The 21573-nt window shown below is 32.2% G+C and overlaps 2 protein-coding genes and 2 pseudogenes across 2 annotated transcripts; 1 reads left to right on the plus strand and 3 right to left on the minus strand.

The window, feature by feature from the left end:
• Positions 1 to 901: 901 nt before the first annotated feature.
• Positions 902 to 2292, minus strand: LOC111614860 (inactive hydroxysteroid dehydrogenase-like protein 1). Its single transcript, XM_023356227.1, has one exon. The coding sequence runs from the start codon at positions 2134 to 2136 to the stop codon at positions 1177 to 1179; it is 960 nt and encodes a 319-aa protein (XP_023211995.1). The 5' UTR covers positions 2137 to 2292; the 3' UTR covers positions 902 to 1176.
• Positions 2293 to 3584: 1292 nt separating this feature from the next.
• Positions 3585 to 6228, minus strand: LOC111614855 (probable cytochrome P450 12a4, mitochondrial). Its single transcript, XM_023356222.1, has 5 exons — positions 6067 to 6228; positions 4257 to 4383; positions 4078 to 4142; positions 3804 to 3983; positions 3585 to 3719 (listed from the first exon to the last, which is right to left on the minus strand). Exons 1-5 carry the CDS (start codon positions 6226 to 6228, stop codon positions 3609 to 3611), a joined length of 645 nt encoding a protein of 214 aa, XP_023211990.1. The 3' UTR covers positions 3585 to 3608.
• Positions 6229 to 12296: 6068 nt separating this feature from the next.
• LOC111614856 lies at positions 12297 to 13397 on the minus strand (annotated as a pseudogene).
• A 3332-nt stretch (positions 13398 to 16729) lies between these two features.
• Positions 16730 to 18439, plus strand: LOC111614861 (annotated as a pseudogene).
• The last annotated feature ends 3134 nt before the right edge of the window (positions 18440 to 21573 follow it).

Genomic DNA, 21573 nt, shown 5'->3' on the forward strand with positions numbered 1-21573 from the left:
AATAATTGTATTAGCATAATTAGTAAATAAGCAGTCTACAGATAACATCAAAATAAATTGTACAGTAAAATAAAGAAAATCTCCACATTCTTGCTTACATTTATGGGCTTTTTCAAACTGTTCCCACTCTGTAGGCACTTTTTTCATGCTCATCATGGTGGATTCGTCCAGCCTACAATGGGGAAACAGGATGGTGAGAGAGGAGGTCGACGTATCTGGTACAAACTACTACTCGAAATATTCCTGGGTTTTTTTCGAACTCCCGTATCGATCTCCTAACTATTATACATTCGTTATATTTTTTTTTTTTAAAACTTGAAATAGGAAGATTTCTTATTAAGAAAAACTTCATTGAAAACAGATAATGAACTGTACATGTACTGTACATCAAGTTTACATCACAAAATGTTCACAGTTAAACAGTGGCCTATACATTATTTCCAATTTTATAATATTACCATTCGAGAGAATTTTACAAAATTGAAAATATTTTACAAGGATTTATTGCCAGAGACGAACTTAAAATTTATATATTAGGTTTTTCTCAATACATAAAAATTCAAACAATAATATAGCCAATAGAACGTACGAATGGAAAAGCAAGAAAACGTCTGTTTGTCTCTACTCCTACTTTTTTTAACCGAATATATTTTTTCGTGTTTTAAGAGAGATTTTAAAGCTTGGCGACCAAGTAGCCTCAAAGAAACGGTCAGATGATCATGGAGTGTATTCCGGAACATAAAAATGAATAAAAAAGGTGGCTGTTTGACAGACTTTGTCCTCAGTGTTAATTAATTGTTATAAAATATTTTAAATTAGATCGAACATTGGATAAGTATAAAGTTATTTTATTGAAATTTTACATGCATAAAACTAAATAAAAATTATAGAAATTAAGTACAAATATTAAATATATGTAAAAATACAGTTATTGATTGCTATTAAACAGTAAACGTTATATCAATATAGATATTTAAAATTACACGAGAAAATTACATTAAGTCTCGCATTATATTCAGTTCAGTTTAAAGTTAATATTATTCATTTGATAAATGTTTATATTATAATTTTAAAGTTCAGAAAAGCATTTTGCCTGCACAAAGAAAACAATACTTTTAATGGCAAAAATCTATTATAGAGAAGTCAATTCAATATTTACAGAAAATTTGTTATCAATTAATTAATTTCTGCATTAGTTTCATTACGGACTTCTTTTCTAAATTTTTCTGCATTTGAATATATTTTACCCATACTTAAATTCAATATAAAAGAAGGACAAAAACGAGTACAATAAGCTAAAACCTCGTGCAACCAGAAACCGCTACATGTATTGCTTATTCCTATACTTTTAGCCCAACTTTGGCAAAAAGTCTCGGTCGACGGTACAAATGGACCTAACGTCATTAAATAAGGTTTATCGCTTAACATTCTAGTATTAACAAAAAATGGCGTTAGAGACTGCAAGGTTACGTTTGTTCCAGATAATTCCGTCATTACGGCTTTACTGAAGTCATCCACAAATTTTTTGCATGCGGAATAAGTAGCGTAATACGGAGTAGGAAAAAAAGACGACAACGACGATATATTAACTATAACCCCTTTTTTCTTTTTTAAATAGTAATTACATAATCTATACGTGGTATCGACCACAACATTCATATTTAAAGCCATCATTATCTGAATGTTTCTTTCCGTTTCTTCTAGAAAAAGACACGGTGACTTACCGTCGATACCTGCGCAATTAATAAAAATCCCGACGTCTTTATCTTGAATTTTAGCCCACAAAGAGTCATAAGCTTTCTTTCCTCCTGTCAGATCGGCCATTACGTCACAACACTTCACACCGAATTCGGCTTGGATGTCTTCTGCCGTCATCTTTAATTCTTCTGACTCGTTGCTAACCAGTACCAAGTTCAAGCCAAATTTTGCCAATTGTTGAGCCGTACACTTTCCTATACCTGCGCTTCCACCGGTGATCACGACCCATTCGCCATACTTTTTAAAATCGGGTGGAACGAATGTAGGAAGCAAGTACAAACGAATTCCACGGAAAACTTCTTTAATAATCGACAGCAGAAAGCCAGAAACGAAAATTAAACCAATAAATGTAAGAAAATTTTCGTAATCTCCGAACATTGTGTGTATCGTCGGACATAACACGGAAAATTTACTAACTTTGTTCGATTGTTGTCTAAGTGACGTCTGAAAAGACGTAATAAAGAGTGATGATTGGATAAAAAAGTTCTCGCGAGACAACGATTGGATAGATAGGTACAGTACTACCCTATACTATTGATCAGTGTAAAAATACGTCCATCTATTGTAACTATTAATAAAATTAATATTGATCAATAATTATGTACGCTATAAAAATTATTAACTAAAAATCCGGGTTTTTTTTTATAAAAAGGATTAGATAAGAAATTAAAAATTTACTATAGTATTTTAAAATATAAAAATAATTTCAGAGAGAATCAAAAATAAAATATTGACATGAAAATATTCCTTTTAAATAACTAAATTTAATAAATATTATTAAAGATATTTATAATAGTTAATATAAAAAACAAATTTTTAAATAAAATATCTTAAGAAATGGCGCTACCAAATGTTACCGGGAAAGTTAAGCAATTCGTTGCTAAATTTTTAAATTAATCGTTCGTTTTCAGTATCAGATTTTTCGTTTTGATGAATTGTGTATTTATAGTAAGAATGTATGAATCATTCTGAAAGCAACAGGTTTATTTGAAAAATAAGCCTACTAAAAATGCGATGTTTTATTTCCAAATTGGACGTATAATAAGGAAATAATAATCATGCATACTTCGATGCACTTTGTAATAAATACGTTGCATTAATCACGATAAATAAAAGAATAATATATTTCTAGCTTATACCACTGAACTGTAAATATAAAATCAAAATACTTTACAAGTTTTATATTATCACTGGATTTTGTATTCGTGTGATTGTAATTTCAGAATTTAGTGCCGAAATCACCTCAACTAAAGATTGGAGTTAATGTATATTTTAAAAATAAAATATTTTTAATATATTTTAAATTACTTTTTTAAACTGTTATTTTATTAAATTAAATTATTTTACTCTGAAGTTAACAATAAATTCTTTTCTCATACAACAATATAATCGTATATTATTTCACGTAAAGAATTAAACTTAAATAAAAAAAGTATAGTTTATATATTNTATAACTAATTTGGATAGTGTATCTACTGTATACTTATGAGATTTTATTTTTAAAACATTTTATATTAATATAAAATGGCAAAACGCATAATTCTGAGGGTAATATTAATTTTTATAAAAAAAATTGTAAAAGATATTCTTGAATGATCTTAAAAATGCCCTTTCGAGATCAATTTTATGGTCACCAATGGATTCGGCACGCATTACGACATATACTTCAATTGTTTATTTTAGCCTGCCATTATCATTACAGATAAAATATAAAATTAATTATATGTGGAAGCCATGCAAATGAGAAAATACTGCTGAGAAAACCAGATTTCTATCAAATAAAGAGTACCCCGAAAATCTCAATACATTACATGTATTCAGATTTTCGAGGTACACTTTATAATATCGATTTACTGTCGATCAATAAATATGAATCTCAAAGGCTTATCCAGAACATTGCCCAGTCTATAATAACAATCGATATCTTCGTAATTATATTCAACATGAAAATTTTGTACTATCTGCAAAATAAACGATAAAAACTATATTACATTATAAAAGTAATTGTAAATAAATCTTAAATACGAGTATAATTAGATATTAACTTTTGTAATTAGAAGAAGCATCTCTTGTTCGGCAATTCTTCGTCCAATGTACATTCTTTTTCCAAATCCAAAGGGTAAAAACAGAAAAGGATGATGTTGTTTATCATCTTCCAACCATCTCTCGGGAATAAACTTATCAGCTTGGTAAAAGTATTGTTCCTGACGACAAGCTACTAAATTCTGAAACATAAAAACTACTTGAAACAAAGGAAACTTTTATTAATTTACATTTTATATCGGTACATATACTTCAAAATAATCAATTTAAGCACACCCCTGTTGGAATTCTATATCCGGAGAGTACGATATCGTGATCTAAACACCTTACAGCGCCTGTAACTATTGGGAAAAGATAAGAAATTGTATTGTAATAATGTTTAAATGTTAAAGTTTACTACAATATCGAGGGAAACTATTGAAACAGGTTTAATTACCTCATGCTTTCTTTAATACAAGCCTTGACATAATGAAGCTCGTTCATTATTTTTTGTTTTAAAGGTTGTCCTCTTGAGAGAAGATTCCTAATTTCACAATAAGCTTTTTCTTGAGCTTGGGTACTTTTTGAAGTCGAGTGTGATGTCTGTAGAATTAAATGTAAATTGAATTTATGACTTAGAAAAATGAATATTTGACATATAATTTTCATAAAATAACTAAAAATTATAACTGATAAAATTAAATAATTGAATCTAAGACGTTTGATACTCTTATTCCATCTTTCTCGAGAGATATCAGAAATTGTCATTATCTTAAAAAATATATGAAACGGCGATAATCTAAAATTGTACGAATTATAGCAACTAAACGTCTGATTAATTCAATTAAATATTTATTTTAGTTTTCATACTAATATATCAAGATGCTATTGAATTAATCTAAAAAGAAAATGAATGTCGCAAGAGAAAGCACAACTAAATTTTTATTGCCGAAAATATTTTATATTCAAAGTAAATTTAACAACATCCTAAAATACCGAAAATCGTAATTAAAAATCGCTATTCAACGCTGTCTAAAAAGACAGTTAATAGTCTAAGTGTAAGTGGAACGAAGCGACGAAGCTAATTGTTATGAAATGAATAGGCAAAAACATTAAACGAAGCTGGTCATCAGTTAAAAATATATATTTAACTTCGTACTTCAACTAGTAAATTCAACAAAAATCATTTCGGAGTTCGGATGATGCTTCAAAGTTCGAACTGCGCGCGAAGTGAAAAATGCTCTCGAAGCGCAATTTGTTGCTCGCCCAAGCAAGCTGTCTTCCGCTTTGGCTTTGGTATTACGCTGGAATATTTTCAGTGCTTTTATCACTTTATTTTTGGCGTGTTTGGTTCTACACATTGTGTTATTCGTCGATTTTTAGCAATTTCTTCCTTTAAGTTTTCTTCGTCGGTAACTTTTGAGCTCTCCTTACGTTTGTATTCTTTAGTTCAAAATTTCCCCAGCAAATTAATAGATTTTGAGCCATTTCACCAAGACGCGTTCTCTATTTATTTGAATAATATTTTGCATTGTGTATTATTGTAAAATACCATATTGTTCTGTAATATTTTTGTTTTACTTCTAATTTCTAAAACATGCACACATCGCCAATGTTTTGCACACTATCGATGTTAGTCATGGACGTTCGATGCTTGGTGGAAATAAAAGCGCAGAAACCGAAATACTGAATGTACAGTACCTTTTTCCTTACTCGTGTTATCTTTTGACTTCAATAATGTGCTAATTTGACAACCTTAAACGTTTTAAACTTATTAACCTTATTACTTTTCTGGCTGTTATATAGTCTATAACAGAGGGAAAGTATGGCAATCAATCAAAAAACGATCTTCAAGATTTTTACATTCTTGGACTTAAGACAAATTGACGAAAATTTGTCGAAAATTTCTGAAAATTTTCAGGGTGGTTTGTCTATTAGGGGAATTGATGGTATTAAATTTTGGTGGTTAAATGTCGAGGGGATGGAAAGATAATGGGGTCGTATGCATTTCCGGTCGGACTTAATGACAATTTTGCTCGTTATTAGTATTTACAATTTTTTTTATCAAACCCATCCCAATGCCCAAAATTAAGCGTTTTGCCATTTTATATTAATTAAAAATATTAAAAATTGCAGACTGGCATCATGACAATGTCACAATAACAGAGTCTTTTCTTTGTGTCCATCATGACTTTGATCATTCCCTGAATGGTAAGGAACAGAACCTAACATAACCACAGAAATTTCTTAGTATTTGTTTCCCAATTAAACCTGGCAATGTTATACCTTTACTGTTCCAGCCTTTGCAATTATAATCTTAAATTTAATACAAGGGGAAGTCAAAAAGTTTCCGGAATTGACATCTTGCACTATATTGGCATGAGATATAGCAATGCAGATGTAATCACCTTCAAAGCAGGCCTCTCCCGCACAGACATACTTGTCCATTGATCAAGCATGAAAGCAGGCTTGGAATGCTTCCTTTGGAATCTTCTGGAGTTGAGCAGTCATATTCGATATGTCCTCCATGCTTGCGAAAAACACATCCCTTTGTGGCCCATTTTGAGAGTTAATTAATTAAGGAACAGCCAAAAGCACTGGAAGCAAGATCTAGAGAGTAAGTTAACTGGGTGATGACAAGAATGCTTTTTATTTCTTCTAATTCAATGTCACAACTTGGTGAATTTATTGACACTTGGCAAATAATTTCATCATCCACTTTTAATTCATACAGATACGCGTTTCGGGCTTTCGCACCTCTTCAGTCTGTTACATAGGGTGTGTTTACTTCTGAGCTAATAGTGCTACTTCCGAACACCGGAAGTGATGTCATTAGCATGTGTATTCGTGCTTACATGTCCAGTTCAAAAGTAAACGCAAACACTAACAAGAAATATGGCAATTTCCTGCAAATAATATTGTCAAAGCTGCTATTTTAAATGTTACGTTACAGATATAACTATTTGATTCCGAATTGGACGAGGATGATTTTATTGTGGATATAATTGTAGAAAAATGAAAAATGNTTTTTGGTCTTATCTTTCTTGTGGGGCGACTATAACTTTCCATAGTAAGTTGTGATAAACATGTTATGTGACATGGTCATTGATTATAATATATATGTTTTGTTTTATATGCGGGGAATTTTTAATGATGTCCATCCTAAACCCGTGAGCGGGACCTCACCACCATCGATCTCACATTTGGTCTCAGGAGATTGGGTGTTTTATCCCATATCTCTTAGGCAGTTTTTACATGTGATGTTAGTGGGATAGCAATTAACCATCTCTACCCATTGCATTCTCACAATAAAATTGAAAGTAAATATCGTTTGATTAATGAAAGATATTTTTATAACCTCTATTTATGATAATTATTATTATTTTATAAAGTTTAAAAATTATTTCATGAAAAGTGAATTTCATATTGGCAAACTAAAACTTTTTAATTTTAGTCTGAATCATGTGACTGCCATTTTTCTATCTAAACTACAACATTTCTTCAGCCGTCATATTGTCTAAGCTTTTTTCCAGATTACTGAAACACAACTTTATTCCGAAACAATGGTATTCTTCTACAATAAAAGTTATTAGCAGAGAAAAAAAAATGCTAATTCTTTCAGACCGATCACACTATCTTTTGCAATGCTAAAATTATTTCAGCTATGTATTTATCAAAAAAATATATATACCAGTAACTTCTAAACTATATCCTATTTAAAATATTCTAGTTCGTTTCCCTTACACAACACGAATGTTACGTCCCTTGACTAAAAGAAAAATGGCAGACATGTATGCAATTTTCCTCGAACATGGCGTTCAGCCACTCTATGTAAGTATATTCTAGCTCGTTGGTTTCTACATTTAAATCATATTACCTAGGAGAACTTAATTAAATTTATTTACTTCCAAAAGCTTAATCAAAATAAATCTTTTATAAAGTTTTTATTGATTACTTTTAGTTCTAAAATTAAATTACGTATGGTTTTTATAACTAATTTGGATAGTGTATCTACTGTATACAAGATGCTGCATAAATAGTGTGATAAAAATCGTTGAGATAACGAAAAAATGTAGCGTAAAATATTTGTAAATTTATATTTATCAAAATATTCGAGATTAAAGTTTTGCCAAACGACATTTATTTTTATATTTATTTCCAAGCTTAAAAATTTACGATTTTAAAACTTTTTAACGTCTGATTTCTGGTATTTTGATTGTTCTAAATATAAATTTATTATTAAAAAAATTATTATAAAGTAAAAACCTCATTTAATAACTGTTTTAATTTCTAAGTGTACGTAACAAGGTGTTATACATCATATTAGAGTATTTAACTATACGTGTGATATTTCATTGTAATAAAAATATATACAAAATAATTACTGTTTTAAAAGAGTCGCACAAAAACATTGAGTGGGCCGCGGGTTGGACATGGCGAGTCTAAACATTCTTTTGTTATATGAAGGGGTCGCAGATAAAACGTTTAAGAGATTCTGACATAGGGGAACATAGTTTATATTTCTACGGAAATACTGTTTATGTGTTAACTTTCTCACGCAGTAGAGTAAGTGTTGTAATTACGGATTTTTAATATTCTTCTCATCATCATCGTCTTCTTATTTCGACGTATCTTTCTTTCTCAATAAATAAACAAACGTGGTTATCGACGGAATATCGAAAGCGGTTATTTTGTTTTTCGAGATGACGTTTTCTCTCGCTTGCAAATGATTGGCTTCTTAAAATTCGCAATCGCTTTTCACGTTTGGTTGTATGAGTCAATTTCCCTAAGAGAACTCGCTTAGGGAAATTGACTAAAATTAAAATTAAATTTTATTAAAATCAAAATTGAAAATGGAACTGGTATCACCTAAATTACAGTTATTTTCACTTTTTTGAAATAAGTTTTAGAACTATTTCATTAATATTTGCGCGGAGTTCAGGGTGATAGGAATTTTAATTCACAGTTTTAATCCATATTAGATTATTAGAAGCTCTCTCATATTTTTTAGAAGCTCTCTCATAAACACAAAAAATATCCAATTAAAACAATAAAGTAAAAAGTTGGAACTGATGGTCTTACAGACGTCTTTGGTTTTTAAAGTTTTTGGTTTTTTTTGGTTTGGTTTTTAAAGGAATGTTTTGACCTGACGACCTAGTAGCCTCAAAAGAAACGTCCGGTCGTCGAAGGTGTTCTGGAACACATGATAAGAATAAAGATGGTTTTCAAAAAATATTTTTGGACAGACTCTGTCTTCTTTGATTAAATTATCTAACAATATTATATAGTAACAGCTGAATAACTAATTATTAAAACCTTTGGGTAAAATAAGTAAATCTGAAAAAATTATAAAATTAATATTAATAAATAAGTAAATAAATAAATGCAGTAAAAATATTAAAATAATAAGACGTATACTCGTACAAATAAAATTATTTTTTTAATTTCTACAAAACCAAGGGCTAGTCGGTGATGTGGTTGTTATAAACAAATGTTTCACCCTCATATCTTTTCGTAATTACACAATTTTCCTGTTCAGTCAAGACCCGAACTTTTGTCGGTATTATATTTAATATTGTCTCTACAATACACACGCGCACAAACAAAATTAAATACTGTAATACACCGAACTTACGCGATAGGTGGGATTGAGCGATAACCGCGTAAGTCGTGGTATAATTTCGCATATAAATACATACAAATTATTTTTAATTGGGGCCGGAGACTAAAGAAAACAATAATTTAGAAAAAAATGTTTCCAAAAGTCTTTAACAGAGAGCTCTTTGTTTTTTCTCATAGCTTCATGCAGATGTGCCAACGATCATCTCGTGTAATAAGCTTTCAATGTTTTGATGACTCCCTGATCCATCGGTTGAAACAAGCTGGTTGTATTTGGTGGCAAAAATACAACTTTCACACGTGAGTGAAAATTAGTTAAAGTTGCAGGGGGATGACCCGGTGCGTTGTCGATTATTAGCATCACTTTAAATGGGATTTGTTTAGATTGGCAATAACGTTCGACTTCAGGTATGAAGTGATGACCAAACCAGTCCTCAAAAAGGGAAGTGCCACCCAAGCTTTACGATTTGACTTCCAAATCACAGGCAAACCAACTTTCGATTTATTTTTCAATGCTCTTGGATTTTCCGAGCGATAAACTAAGAGAGGTTTTAACTTCAATCACCAGGTGCATTCGCGCCAACCATCACTGTCAATCGATCTTTGGCGGCCTTAAAACCTGGAAAGATTTTCTCTTCACGCGCGACAAAAGATCTTTTAGGCATCTTCTTCCAGAGCAGGCCAGTCTCATCTACGTTGAATATGGTTTGGCTGGTGTAGCCAAACCATATTCAACGTGTAGCCAAACCATGTCTTACTATTTAGAGAAATTCAACCTTCATCTATCATAGCTTTGAATTTCTCTAAATAGTAAGACGCAACCCCTTTATCAGCACTTGCCGCCTCTCCACTTTCTGCAATGCAATGCCAATTACAGCGACTTTTGCATCGGCTGAACCAACCGTTACTAGCTTTAAACTCTTCATCTTTAGCCACCTCTCCAGCAACCTCTTTCAATCCCTCAAAAACCAGCTTAGCTTGAGATCACACCGTGTTCTGATCAACAGGACAATTTTTCACATTTACTTGATTATCACACCATAATTTTAACATTGTTTCAATCTCAGCGATTTGTTTACCGTGACGTTAACCAATGATGCTTAATTTAAAGATTGAGCATTTTTCACAGCTTCGAGAATTTTTTCTTTACGTTTTGTAATTGTTCTGACCGTCGATTTCGGTAGATCAAACTTCTTTGCTAATTCACAAATTTTCATTTTTCTATCGAAGTCTTTAATAATGTTAACATTCCAAAGATAAAGTTATTCTTTTCGCTTTTCGATGCAGAAGAATCAGTTCTACTTCGTTTGGATGACATAGTAGAGTCTCTCGAGTCTCCGTAGATATAACAAACACAGAAATGAATAACACAAAATAAATTGTAGATAAGCGTCGATTCCACGCTACACGTCCGAATATGTAAGCTAAACAATAGTATGGGGGAGTGAGCAATCAAGGGTTGCGTGGCGTTCAAACAAAAGACGAATCGACGAGATTTGAAAATCGCGTAACTCCGGGTTCGCGTAAGTCGGGGTAGCGTAAGTCGGGGAAGCGTAAGTACTGTACTTTCCTGCCAGCAATACAGTTTTGCCGGTTATCTGTCTAACTCCATTCAAAGGAAAATATTTAAATTGAAATAACGTGACTTCCGGTTTGAATCGGAAGTACCTATATAGTTAATCGGGCCTCCTGCAACTAAGCTTTCCATATCTGGTTTTGGCATTGTCTAACTCCTTTTTACAGATTAAGGAAGGTCAGATGAACAACAGACGTACGACAGTGGGAATTTATAGTTCTACAATTTTTTCAAATTGCGGCTCAATAAAAGGAATTGAACAGCCTTACAACTGAGTTTATTTGGTAACATCAGAAAGTTGAAAATTCTTTTTAATTTTTGCAGTGAGTTGTTAAAAATGCAAGTTTTCATCCTGAATACCTGGAAATCGCAAGACAATTGACAATTAAAAATTATGGGCATTATGTTTATCAATATATATCACCAATACTCCCATCGTTGAAATGAGCGAAAGCGAAATTGATAACACCGTGCAACAGCTCAGTGAGACTATTCTTTACTGCCATCGAAAAGCAAGTACCAAAACAACCAAGAAAAGATCCAATGTCCCTTGGTGGGATGACGATCTAAACAAACACAGGCTGGAAGTACGAAAACTTCGCAAAATTTATTTTCGTCAAAACAACATTCACCTGAAGGCTATTCAAAAGGCCCAATACATTGAAAAATTTAATTCGTATAAGACTTTAATTAACCGGAAAAGGAATCAAGCATGGCGTAAATACTGCAACCAATTTAACACTCCTTGGTCAGATCCTTTCTATGTAGCTTTCAAAAAGAAAAGCAAGAATAACACACTCTCGGCTGTCACAACCAGTGATGGAAGCTATACTAACACTTTGCCAGATACTATAAAAGAGCTATTTAAATATCATTTCCCCAACGACGATGAAAGTACCGATAATGAGTTCCACCACCAAACACCTGATGAACCAGATGACGACCCATTCACGTTCTGCGAAGTTTCCCATGCGATCAATTTAATTAATGTTCATAAGGCACCTGGCATCGACCAGATATCTGGAAAAATGGTAAAAGAAACATATAAAGCTATTCCGACAACCTTTGTAGCTATTTTTAACCGATGCCTTCAATTGGGTTACTTCCCTCAACCGTGGAAGCTTGCATCAGTGAAATTCATTAATAAGCGGCCTGACGCTTTACCTAAACAACCAAAGGACTACAGGCCAATTAGTCTTCTGTCATTGGGAAAGCTCTGGATAGACTAGTCAATAACAGAATTCTTCGTTACCTAAGAGCAAAAGATACACTCAGCCATCATCAACACGGGTTCACTCCGGGGAAATCGACCATCACAGCGTTAACTAACATCGTTGAATATATTGAACATGCAAAAGAAAANCATTCTAGTCCAAACCCCAAAAGGAGTAAGAGATTGAAAACTCACGTTTTTCCGTTTATATTCGTAAGACAACGCTCGAGTGAAACGATCGGAAAACGCTTTACTTGACGAATACACACTCAAAAATGGCAAAGGCATTACGGAGACCGCTGACGAAACAGTAACGATGGCGGCTCTTCTTCTGAACAACATCGAAGGTAAAAACAATCGCGTCGCATGAACCACCGCTTTGATGTGTAATGCTAACATTAAATTCACATCCCCATCACTCACGTCTAATAAACGACACGGAAAGTCACCCATAACACCGGCACAGTTGACTAAAATGCCAACATCCGTATCTTTCAACGTGCTGTAGACATGTTCGTAGGCATTATCGTGGCTGAGATCGGCCTGAATGTAGCGACATTCTACTCCGTATTGACTTGTAATTTCTTCGGCGGCAGACTTTAGAGCCTGCAGTCCGCTGCTTACGATTACAATGTGTAAACCTCGTTTGGCCAGTTCGTTAGCGTAGCCTCTTCCTATTCCCGAACTTCCTCCCGTGACCACGGCCCACGGTCCGAATTCCTTCAAATCCGAAGTGCATAGAGAGAAGAGATGTACTCTTAACACATTGACAAACTTCCATATTAACGTTGAGACAAAGAGAATTGTACAGAATATACCAAAATAAGCCAAAATGCAACTTTGTTCTATGGCTTCTAACATGATTTAATTCTGTCTTTCTGATGTATCGAAACAGAATAAAAGTTGATTTGTTTCCACGTTTATCAATCAATCTGTGTTAAATATCTTACTATATAGTTTATACATATGTCGTAGATAAAGAGCAAAGATCACAGCCTTGATTATTATTTTGCTTTAACAAAAATATTTATTAATTTTGTGATAACGAATATAAGAAGTTTAACTGCATTTCGTTCGGAATTAACACAAGTTTGCTGGTGGGAACAAATCACACAGGAACTTTTTTCGATGGAAAAAGCAGTTTGTTTTCTATAATTTTAAAAGATACGCATTTCGTGCTAATTTCCCTTTTCGGTCCTATTTTATTAAATACATCGGAAAAAATTATGTAAGAATATATTAAATTATATTTAACATACACGTACAAAAGTTTTCTCAAAAAATATAATTATCTAACAATATTAGCCTATATAGTTACAGATGAATAACTAATTATTAAAACCTTTGGGTAAAATAAATAAATCTGAAAAAATTATAAAATTAATATTAATAAGTAAATAAATAAATGCAGTAAAAATATTAAAATAATAAGACGTATACCTGTACAAATAAAATTATTTTACAATAGACACGCACACACACAAAAATAAAATAATAAGAACCAAAAATACGTGTTATTTTCAAATTGTTTATGTTAATTGTAATTACTTTACATCAATTAATGATTTTTTCCTAATTCTTTACGATTACAATTAAATTAAATATCATTTAAAACTTGAAAACTAATTTAGAGAGGAAAAAGTCAATAAAAGTTTTTTAAAGTTATTTCAAAAAATTCATAAAAATCAAAATAATTTTGAAGGACAATTAAATTCTTTCTCAAATTCGTTTGTACATTTATTACTAATTTTAAAAGTTTAAGGTTTTAAAGTTTTTAACGTTTTTTTTTTTTTTTGTTTTTTTACCCGAAGTTTAGACGTTCTAAATACAGTGGAACCTCGGTATACGACCTTAATCCGTTCCCGATGTTTGGACTTATACTGAATTGGACGTATACCAAACCAACCTTTCCCATAAGAAGTAATGTAAAAATGATTAATCCGTTCTCGTGTAAAAAAAATGGCTGGCTTTAAACACCTCGCTTTCCTGGCCAGTTCCTGCTTGATTTTTTGTGAGATCAGCGTGTATCTTTTTAACTTTCTCGCAAATAATTGCTTCCGATACGCTGTCTCCAGCTCTGTTTTTCAGTTATCCAAAGCAAAAGCAATTTCTCGACGTGATCTAATGTCTTCGATCTCTGTTTAGAAATTGATTTANAAAAGTTTGAGGAATATTAATTTTTTCAAATTTTTCAAAAAATATTTAATAGTAAAAAATTTTGACTGAAAATCGCGTCGGGTCTGTCAGACCCATGCGACTAACAGAAGGTTAGATGCGGGTTTCTGCGTTTTTGCGAAAAATCGAACATATTTTTAGACCCATGTAAAACTTTTCTACTTAGGCTTTAAACGGAAACCTAATTCTTGCATTCTGTAAAAACGGGTAAAATTGGCTATAATGCAATAATCTTAATCTTCGTCATCGTTACTTTTTGCTCGAGCAATGCCGGGATTATCTGCTAGTTAATCAATAAATCGTTTTTTTTTTGTTTTAATCTGGTTTCGAACTTAATTTATTTAATGCCGACTCATCACCCTGCACATTCGAACGTATATGTATAAATACATTTAATCGCGAGTTAAGACGCGTTAAATTCTTACTGGTGTCAAGAACTGACGTGAAATCGGAAATTTAACGATTTCTCTGTCATCATTTTTGCCACCTCAGACTTCGTGAGCGGATTTTCCGAACCTGATCTCACATCGGGTGTTAGGAAGTGGGGAAAGATGCTATCTCTACACCGTGAGTTCTCACAAATACAAGAGTAGTACTACAAATACAAGAGTAGTATGTGTCAAACCACTACTACTACGAGAGTAGTAGTGGTTTGACACATACTGATCACAAAATTAATTTTTTAAGAGAAATCTTAATCACAAATTTTAATTAAATTAATTTTCTGATCACAAATCTTAATTAAATTAATTTTATTTTAACAATAAGTTTAATATATTCCTTTTAATTATTAAATTTATTATAAAATTAAGTTGTACTAATTTGTAATAATAATTTTTGAAATAAAAATTTGTTGAGTAAATTAAAATGTGACAATTTGAAATAATATAACATCCAAACAAACTTCCTTAGATCATAGTAATCACAAATGTTAATGAAATTAATTAATTAACAGATGTTTTTAACAATTAATTATTTTTTCTAAGCGAGTAGGTGTCAAATTTTTTCTAAATCACTTTTATGAACTAATTTTTGTTTTGATTATAATCATGTTCTATCCCAATTATTTTATAGATCCGAGAAAATTAAAATGTGACAACTGTGATTAAATAAGTTTCTTTTATTTAAGCTTTTCCAGATTTTTCATTCACTTTATCTAATACATGACATATTCTTGGTCTAATTTCTGATATTTTATAAATTAAAATTACAATTAATTTGTCGAGTATTAGTTTTATTAGCAATACTAGAATTAATTATTTTCTTGATGATTATTTGTCTTAATATTCGGGTACATGACAATTTAAAATAATATAACACTGAAATTATTTTGAAAAGGTTTTTATTTTTACATTACAGTTTATTTAAGTGTTTCCACTTTTTCCTTCAGTTTATCTAAACCAAGACATTTCTGCATGTAATAATTTTAAAATTAATTTTTCAGGATATAAATTATTTTCAGATCANAATTTATTTAATTTAATGCTCGCCATCTTCAAATTAGTAGTGTCTTGCTCCTGAGCATTATACTTTTCCTGCTAGCAGTAGAGTCATGCCGGTCATCTATCTAACTTCTTTCACCGAAAATATTTGAATTAAAATAACGTGACTTCCGTTGGACCAGAGGTCTGCATATAGTTAATCGGGGCTTCCTGCTCGTACTCTTTTCACATTTGGTCTGTGCATTCATTTATCTAACTTCGTTTTTGAAAATAAGAAAAAACAGCCGAACCGACGACAGTGGAAATTTATAGGTCTACAATTTTTTACAATTGAGGCCCAAAAATACAATTTTGGTAGATGACAAATGTAGTGGTGGCGCCGCATATCAAAATTAAAAAACAGGAATAAAAATAACAATCATTAAGGAACAGTGTTACGCAATGCAAGATGATTGTGACTGTAATTGTTGGAAAGGTACTAAGAACACTCAAAACTGTCGCTAAGTACACCTATGTAGGTTTATTTGTTTTCTAAATTTTAAAAGTTTATTATTATCTGTATACTAAGCAGGAACCGGTACAAACTCCGATCCAAAATGCATGTAAATAGCGAACTGTGAATTCAAATTGTCTTTGTGTGGTTCTTGATCTCTGATGTCCGTCGACTTAAAAAAAACATAATAAATTTGTTTATTTGCCTACAAACCTCTTTTTGGTGGTTACAAAAATAAGAGATTTTATCAGACGAACATTGTTGATATTAGCTTTATATTAAACTTTAAACTTCTTATATTCGTTATCATGAAATTAATAAATATTTTTGTTAAAGTAAATAATAATCAAGACTGCGATCTTTGGTTTCTATCTACTTCACATATACAAACTATATAGTAACTTCTATAACACAGATTGGTTGCTAAATGTGATAACAAATCAACTTTTATTCTGTTTCGATACATCAGAAAGACAGAATTAAATCATGTTCGAAGCCATAGAACAAAGTTGCATTTTGGCTTATTTTGGTATATTCTGTACAATTCTCTTTGTCTCAACGTTAATATGGAAGTTTGTCAACGTGTTAAAGGTACATCTCTTCTCTCTATGCACTTCGGATCTGAAGGAATTCGGACCGTGGGCCGTGGTCACGGGAGAAAGTTCGGGAATACGAAGAGGCTACGCTAACGAACTGGCCAAACGAGGTTTACACATTGTAATCGTAAGTAACGAATTGCAGGCACTGAAGGTTGCCGCCGAAGAATTTACAAGTCAATACGGAGTAGAATGTCGCTACATTCACGTCGATATCAGCCACGATAATGCCTACGAACATGTCTACAGCACATTGAAAGATACAAATGTTGGCATTTTAGTCAACTGTGCCGGTGGTGGGTGACTTTCCGTGTCATATATTAGACGAAAGTGACAGGGATGTGAATTTAATGTTAGAATTACACATCAAAGCGGTGGTTCACATGACACGATTCTTTTTACCTTCGATGTTAGCCAGAAAAAGGGCCGCCATCGTTACTGTTTCGTCAGCAGCCTCCGTAATGCCTTTGCCATTTTCAAGCGTGTATTCGGCAAGTAAAGCGTTTTCCGATCGTTTCACTCGAGCATTGTCTTACGAATATAAATGGAAAAACGTGAGTTTTCAATCTCTTACTCCTTTTGCGATTTGGACTAGAATGGTTGAGGAACACACTAGAAGTTTTGAATATTTCGAATTGATTAAAAGTATGTCCCTCGATAGAGATAAATTCGTCAAAAATGCAGTAAGAACAATAAACCTTACGAATTATACAAGCGGTAATTGGTTTTGTGACATCATTTTTTATGCTGCCTTTAAAATTGCCAATATTTTCTTGCACATTAAAGTTGCACCTTTGTATAAAAAGTCGTTATAAAATATAAATACAATAATTAAACAAATTATTCCTAATCAAATTTTATAGAATATTTTATCATTTAAATTTTAATCGTGGTCGAAACTTTGATAGTTTATTGTGTATAAAGCCAGAATTTATGATAATATTTAATAGATTTTCTTAATTGCTGCAAAAGCACACAAAATATTAGAATTTTATAATATAATCGAGTAGGGTTGATGATGATGATTATGATAATACAATAATAAGCGCAGAGCCGAAACCGTCAGGAGTTGAAAGTTAAAATACGGTATACAGTTAGGGTGCGCCATGAAACGCGTTTTTCGAAATTCTCGAAGCGGGAAAGAGAGGGCGAGTTAAGGATTACCTTGAAAAATTTCCACTGTACTATTTTAATGGGGTTTTTTTGCGTTTTTGCGGAAAATCTAACATATTTTTAGATCCAACCGTTTAACTGCACGCGTGCCAGACTCCTACTGTATATCACACAATGTATTTTCTATTTTTATTGTCTGATAATTAATACAAACACTTACCTCTTACGGAGTTCCGAATTATACTTTTAAAATTGCACGACTACTTTCATTATTAAAATTTTTACATATTATTTTTACTTAAAACGTATTCCAAATGACAATTTTAAGACTAAAATCAATTGCTTATATCAAGAATTATAATGAAAATTCAAGGCAAAGACGAGCATCGCGGAACACTTAGAAAAGGATCGGGCAGAGGTATTACATAATCTTAAAGTAACATCAATCGTCACGTTTAAATTTTTTAAACACTTTTTGAAAAAGTTATAAATTTGAGAGAGCTTCTAATAATCGAATATGGATTAAAACCGTGAATTAAAATTCCTATTACCCCGAACTCCGCGCAGATATTAACTCCCAAAACTTTCAAAAAATCGAAAATAATTGTAATTTAAGCGATACCAGTTCCATCATCTTTTTAATTTTGATTGCTTGACAAAATAATTTCCGATTAAATGTTTTCACGGTTTATTATTATTAATACTTTATAAAATTTGTAAAATATATTATAGAAATAGAAATTTATACTTTTGTAACGGATTTCTTAATAAAAAATAAAACATGTCAACAAAATTTATTTATTATCTTAAAAATTTGTAAATACGATTAAAACGATTGTGTTAATAATTTTAATACTTTCGCGATTCTACAAAGAGTTATTTAACTAATTAAGAAGTTTTGTTTGCGAATGGATTTTTAAAAAATTCAAAACGATAATTCATTAAAAAAAACGTTCAACTGAAAGTTACTAAACAATAAATTATAAGAAAATATTTACTAATCACATTTTAAAATCATTTTGCACATTTACGATTTCCACATTATACACGCAAGTTTTAAACGGGTACCCACGGATATGGATAACCAGACATCGCTACTCAGGCCAGAGAAAGGTCATCCATGGCGCCATCTAAATCGTCGAACATTAATTAACGATGCAGACTAACACGTGGCAATTTGTCGTCGAACTGCCACGATGCTCACAGCGGCAGAAAAAGTGAGAAGTTGCGATAAATCACTAAAATAGTTGAGAAAAAGTAACTATTTTAAAAACTGTGATTAGTCAGGGTCTATATCTTCATTAAAGAAAAGTTATTTGTTTTTATGAAATCTAAATTTGGTTCGGTTTGTTTGGTTACGACAACGCCACACGTGAGCCATTTTCCGAGGGGAGATGCTTCCAAAGAGAACTTCCAATGGAAAGCTGCTTCCTATTTAGATCTTACTATCGTAAAGAAAACCTAGAAAACGCTACGTATTCAGCCCGTTGGCCAGACGGTAACCCACGGGCAAGTACGGGCATTCTGTGATTTTATCCACTATGCCAGTGGTTCCCAATTAGTTTTTCCTGCGTACCACTTCAAGAAAGAGCTCAAACTCGCGTACCCCTTATAGCAGAAATTCATATTAATCCATACTAATATTATAAATTCGAAGATAATGCTGGCTGTCTGTCATCTTTTCACGTCTAAACCGCTGAACAGGTTTTAATAAAATTTGGCACAGAGATAGCTTACATGTTGGAGATGGATATAGGCTACATTTTACTGCGAGAAAATATTTTACTCCCATGAGATAATTCGATATAATGCGGGCGAAGCTTGTGGGTAGACAGCTAGTGATAGAATAAGTTTTTTTTAACATTTATTACCTTTAAAATACAATTCTAATAATAATGAAAATAACATAAGGTTATTTAATTTTAATGCGACAAATGTGCACGATTTTCTTTGCAATACTTTGTAAAATCTGGTTGCTTTTTGGTCAGCTTCAGTCTCCAGTCATCTTCGAGTCGAAGTCGGTGACGATATTTAGTTATCGTGTTTGTCACGGCCGAAAATCCGCTCCCGCAGAGGAATGTTGTGCAAAATGGTAGTAAATATTTTATTGCCGCTTCGCTGACACGATGATAGTGATAACGATGATAGTGATAATTGTACAATTAACAAAAAGTGTACAATTAACACAAATTGTGTTAATTGTACACTTTTTGTTTCTTGCGTAAGAATTTCAATTAATGTATTGTCACAGATGCATTTTTTAATGAAATTTCGAGAATATTTTTAGTTATAAATAAATGAATTTGTGCATTCGACATCGAGTTGTAAATTACCGAATTTTTGATGGTCCCACCATTATTTTTTTTATTGCTTCATCTCATGCATTTAAATTTTAAATCGACCGATTTTAGATTGCCGTGCGTACCCCTTCACGCAATCTCCCCAGGGGTACGCGTACCACTAATTGGGAACCACTGCACTATGCCATTGGGCTTGCGGAATCCGTCTTTAACGATAAATATAATAGCATAAACCTCTTGATGTAAATAGATTTTACAATTACAATCAACGAAGTTTCGATACACGGGCGATACGACACTCAAATGACGTAAAACCATAGTGAAATCTGTTCAAATTATACTTTACAGGTTTAATCTGCTATAATATTGAAAACGATATTGTCAATACGATTTACTTACCAGTTCCTCATTTATACTTCGATTGTAATTCGCACTTCATTTCTCAGCTCTCAAAAGGTGGAGAAGGATGCGCATTAAAATTGGGTAAATACGATAACAACGTTTTTTCAAAAAGACTTGGTAACATTTTGCGAAAATGCGATAAAGTGACAGTTAAAATAATGAAGCGGTTCGAAACTCTGCAACCACTGCAAAACTGCAAACATTGCTGTGTAGACGGATTCTACATACTGTTTACTCGGACAGTTTGAAACCAGATGCAATCGGACCTCTAATAGAAACTAACTGCTATAAAGAATACGGGAGAAAATTATCGTACATTCATCTCGATTCGTTACACTTACACAATCTCTCCGTAGAAATGTAAAGTAGGTTATCCTATGTTAGAATCGCAAATTTTTTATCTGCTACCCCTTCTTACAAAAGAAAAATTAAAAGTTAATATAGGGAAACTTCTGTATTCTGTACATTATTAAAGGAGGCGGTGTAATAAAATGGTATTAAACTGTAAAATATAAAAGCCGGTGAAAAGGAACTTTGTATATCATAAAATAAATAAAACATAAAATTAGGTGTGATCGTAACACCTACTTTTAACAATTTCCGCCATCCAGATTGATGTACAGTACGTAGAATAAAGAGAACCGATGAAGGGCATATTGTTCTAAATTCGGTGGCACGTTATAACTTCACAGGACCAGGAAAATTTGAATTAAGGACCCCATTTAAAGTGCTGACTTCAGACAGTTTTTTCCGGGGAAATTTGGGAAAATAATTTCTTATAAAAGATCTGTTTGAGGCTCCTTGTTGGTGGAGCTTCAGGTACAGTACTTTCCCTTTTTGACCATAGAATAACGCGCCACTGCC

This window comes from Centruroides sculpturatus, unplaced genomic scaffold (genome assembly GCF_000671375.1).
Source record: "Centruroides sculpturatus isolate CEXI.00-Female unplaced genomic scaffold, Cexi_2.0 scaffold1582, whole genome shotgun sequence".
NCBI lineage: Eukaryota > Metazoa > Arthropoda > Arachnida > Scorpiones > Buthidae > Centruroides > Centruroides sculpturatus.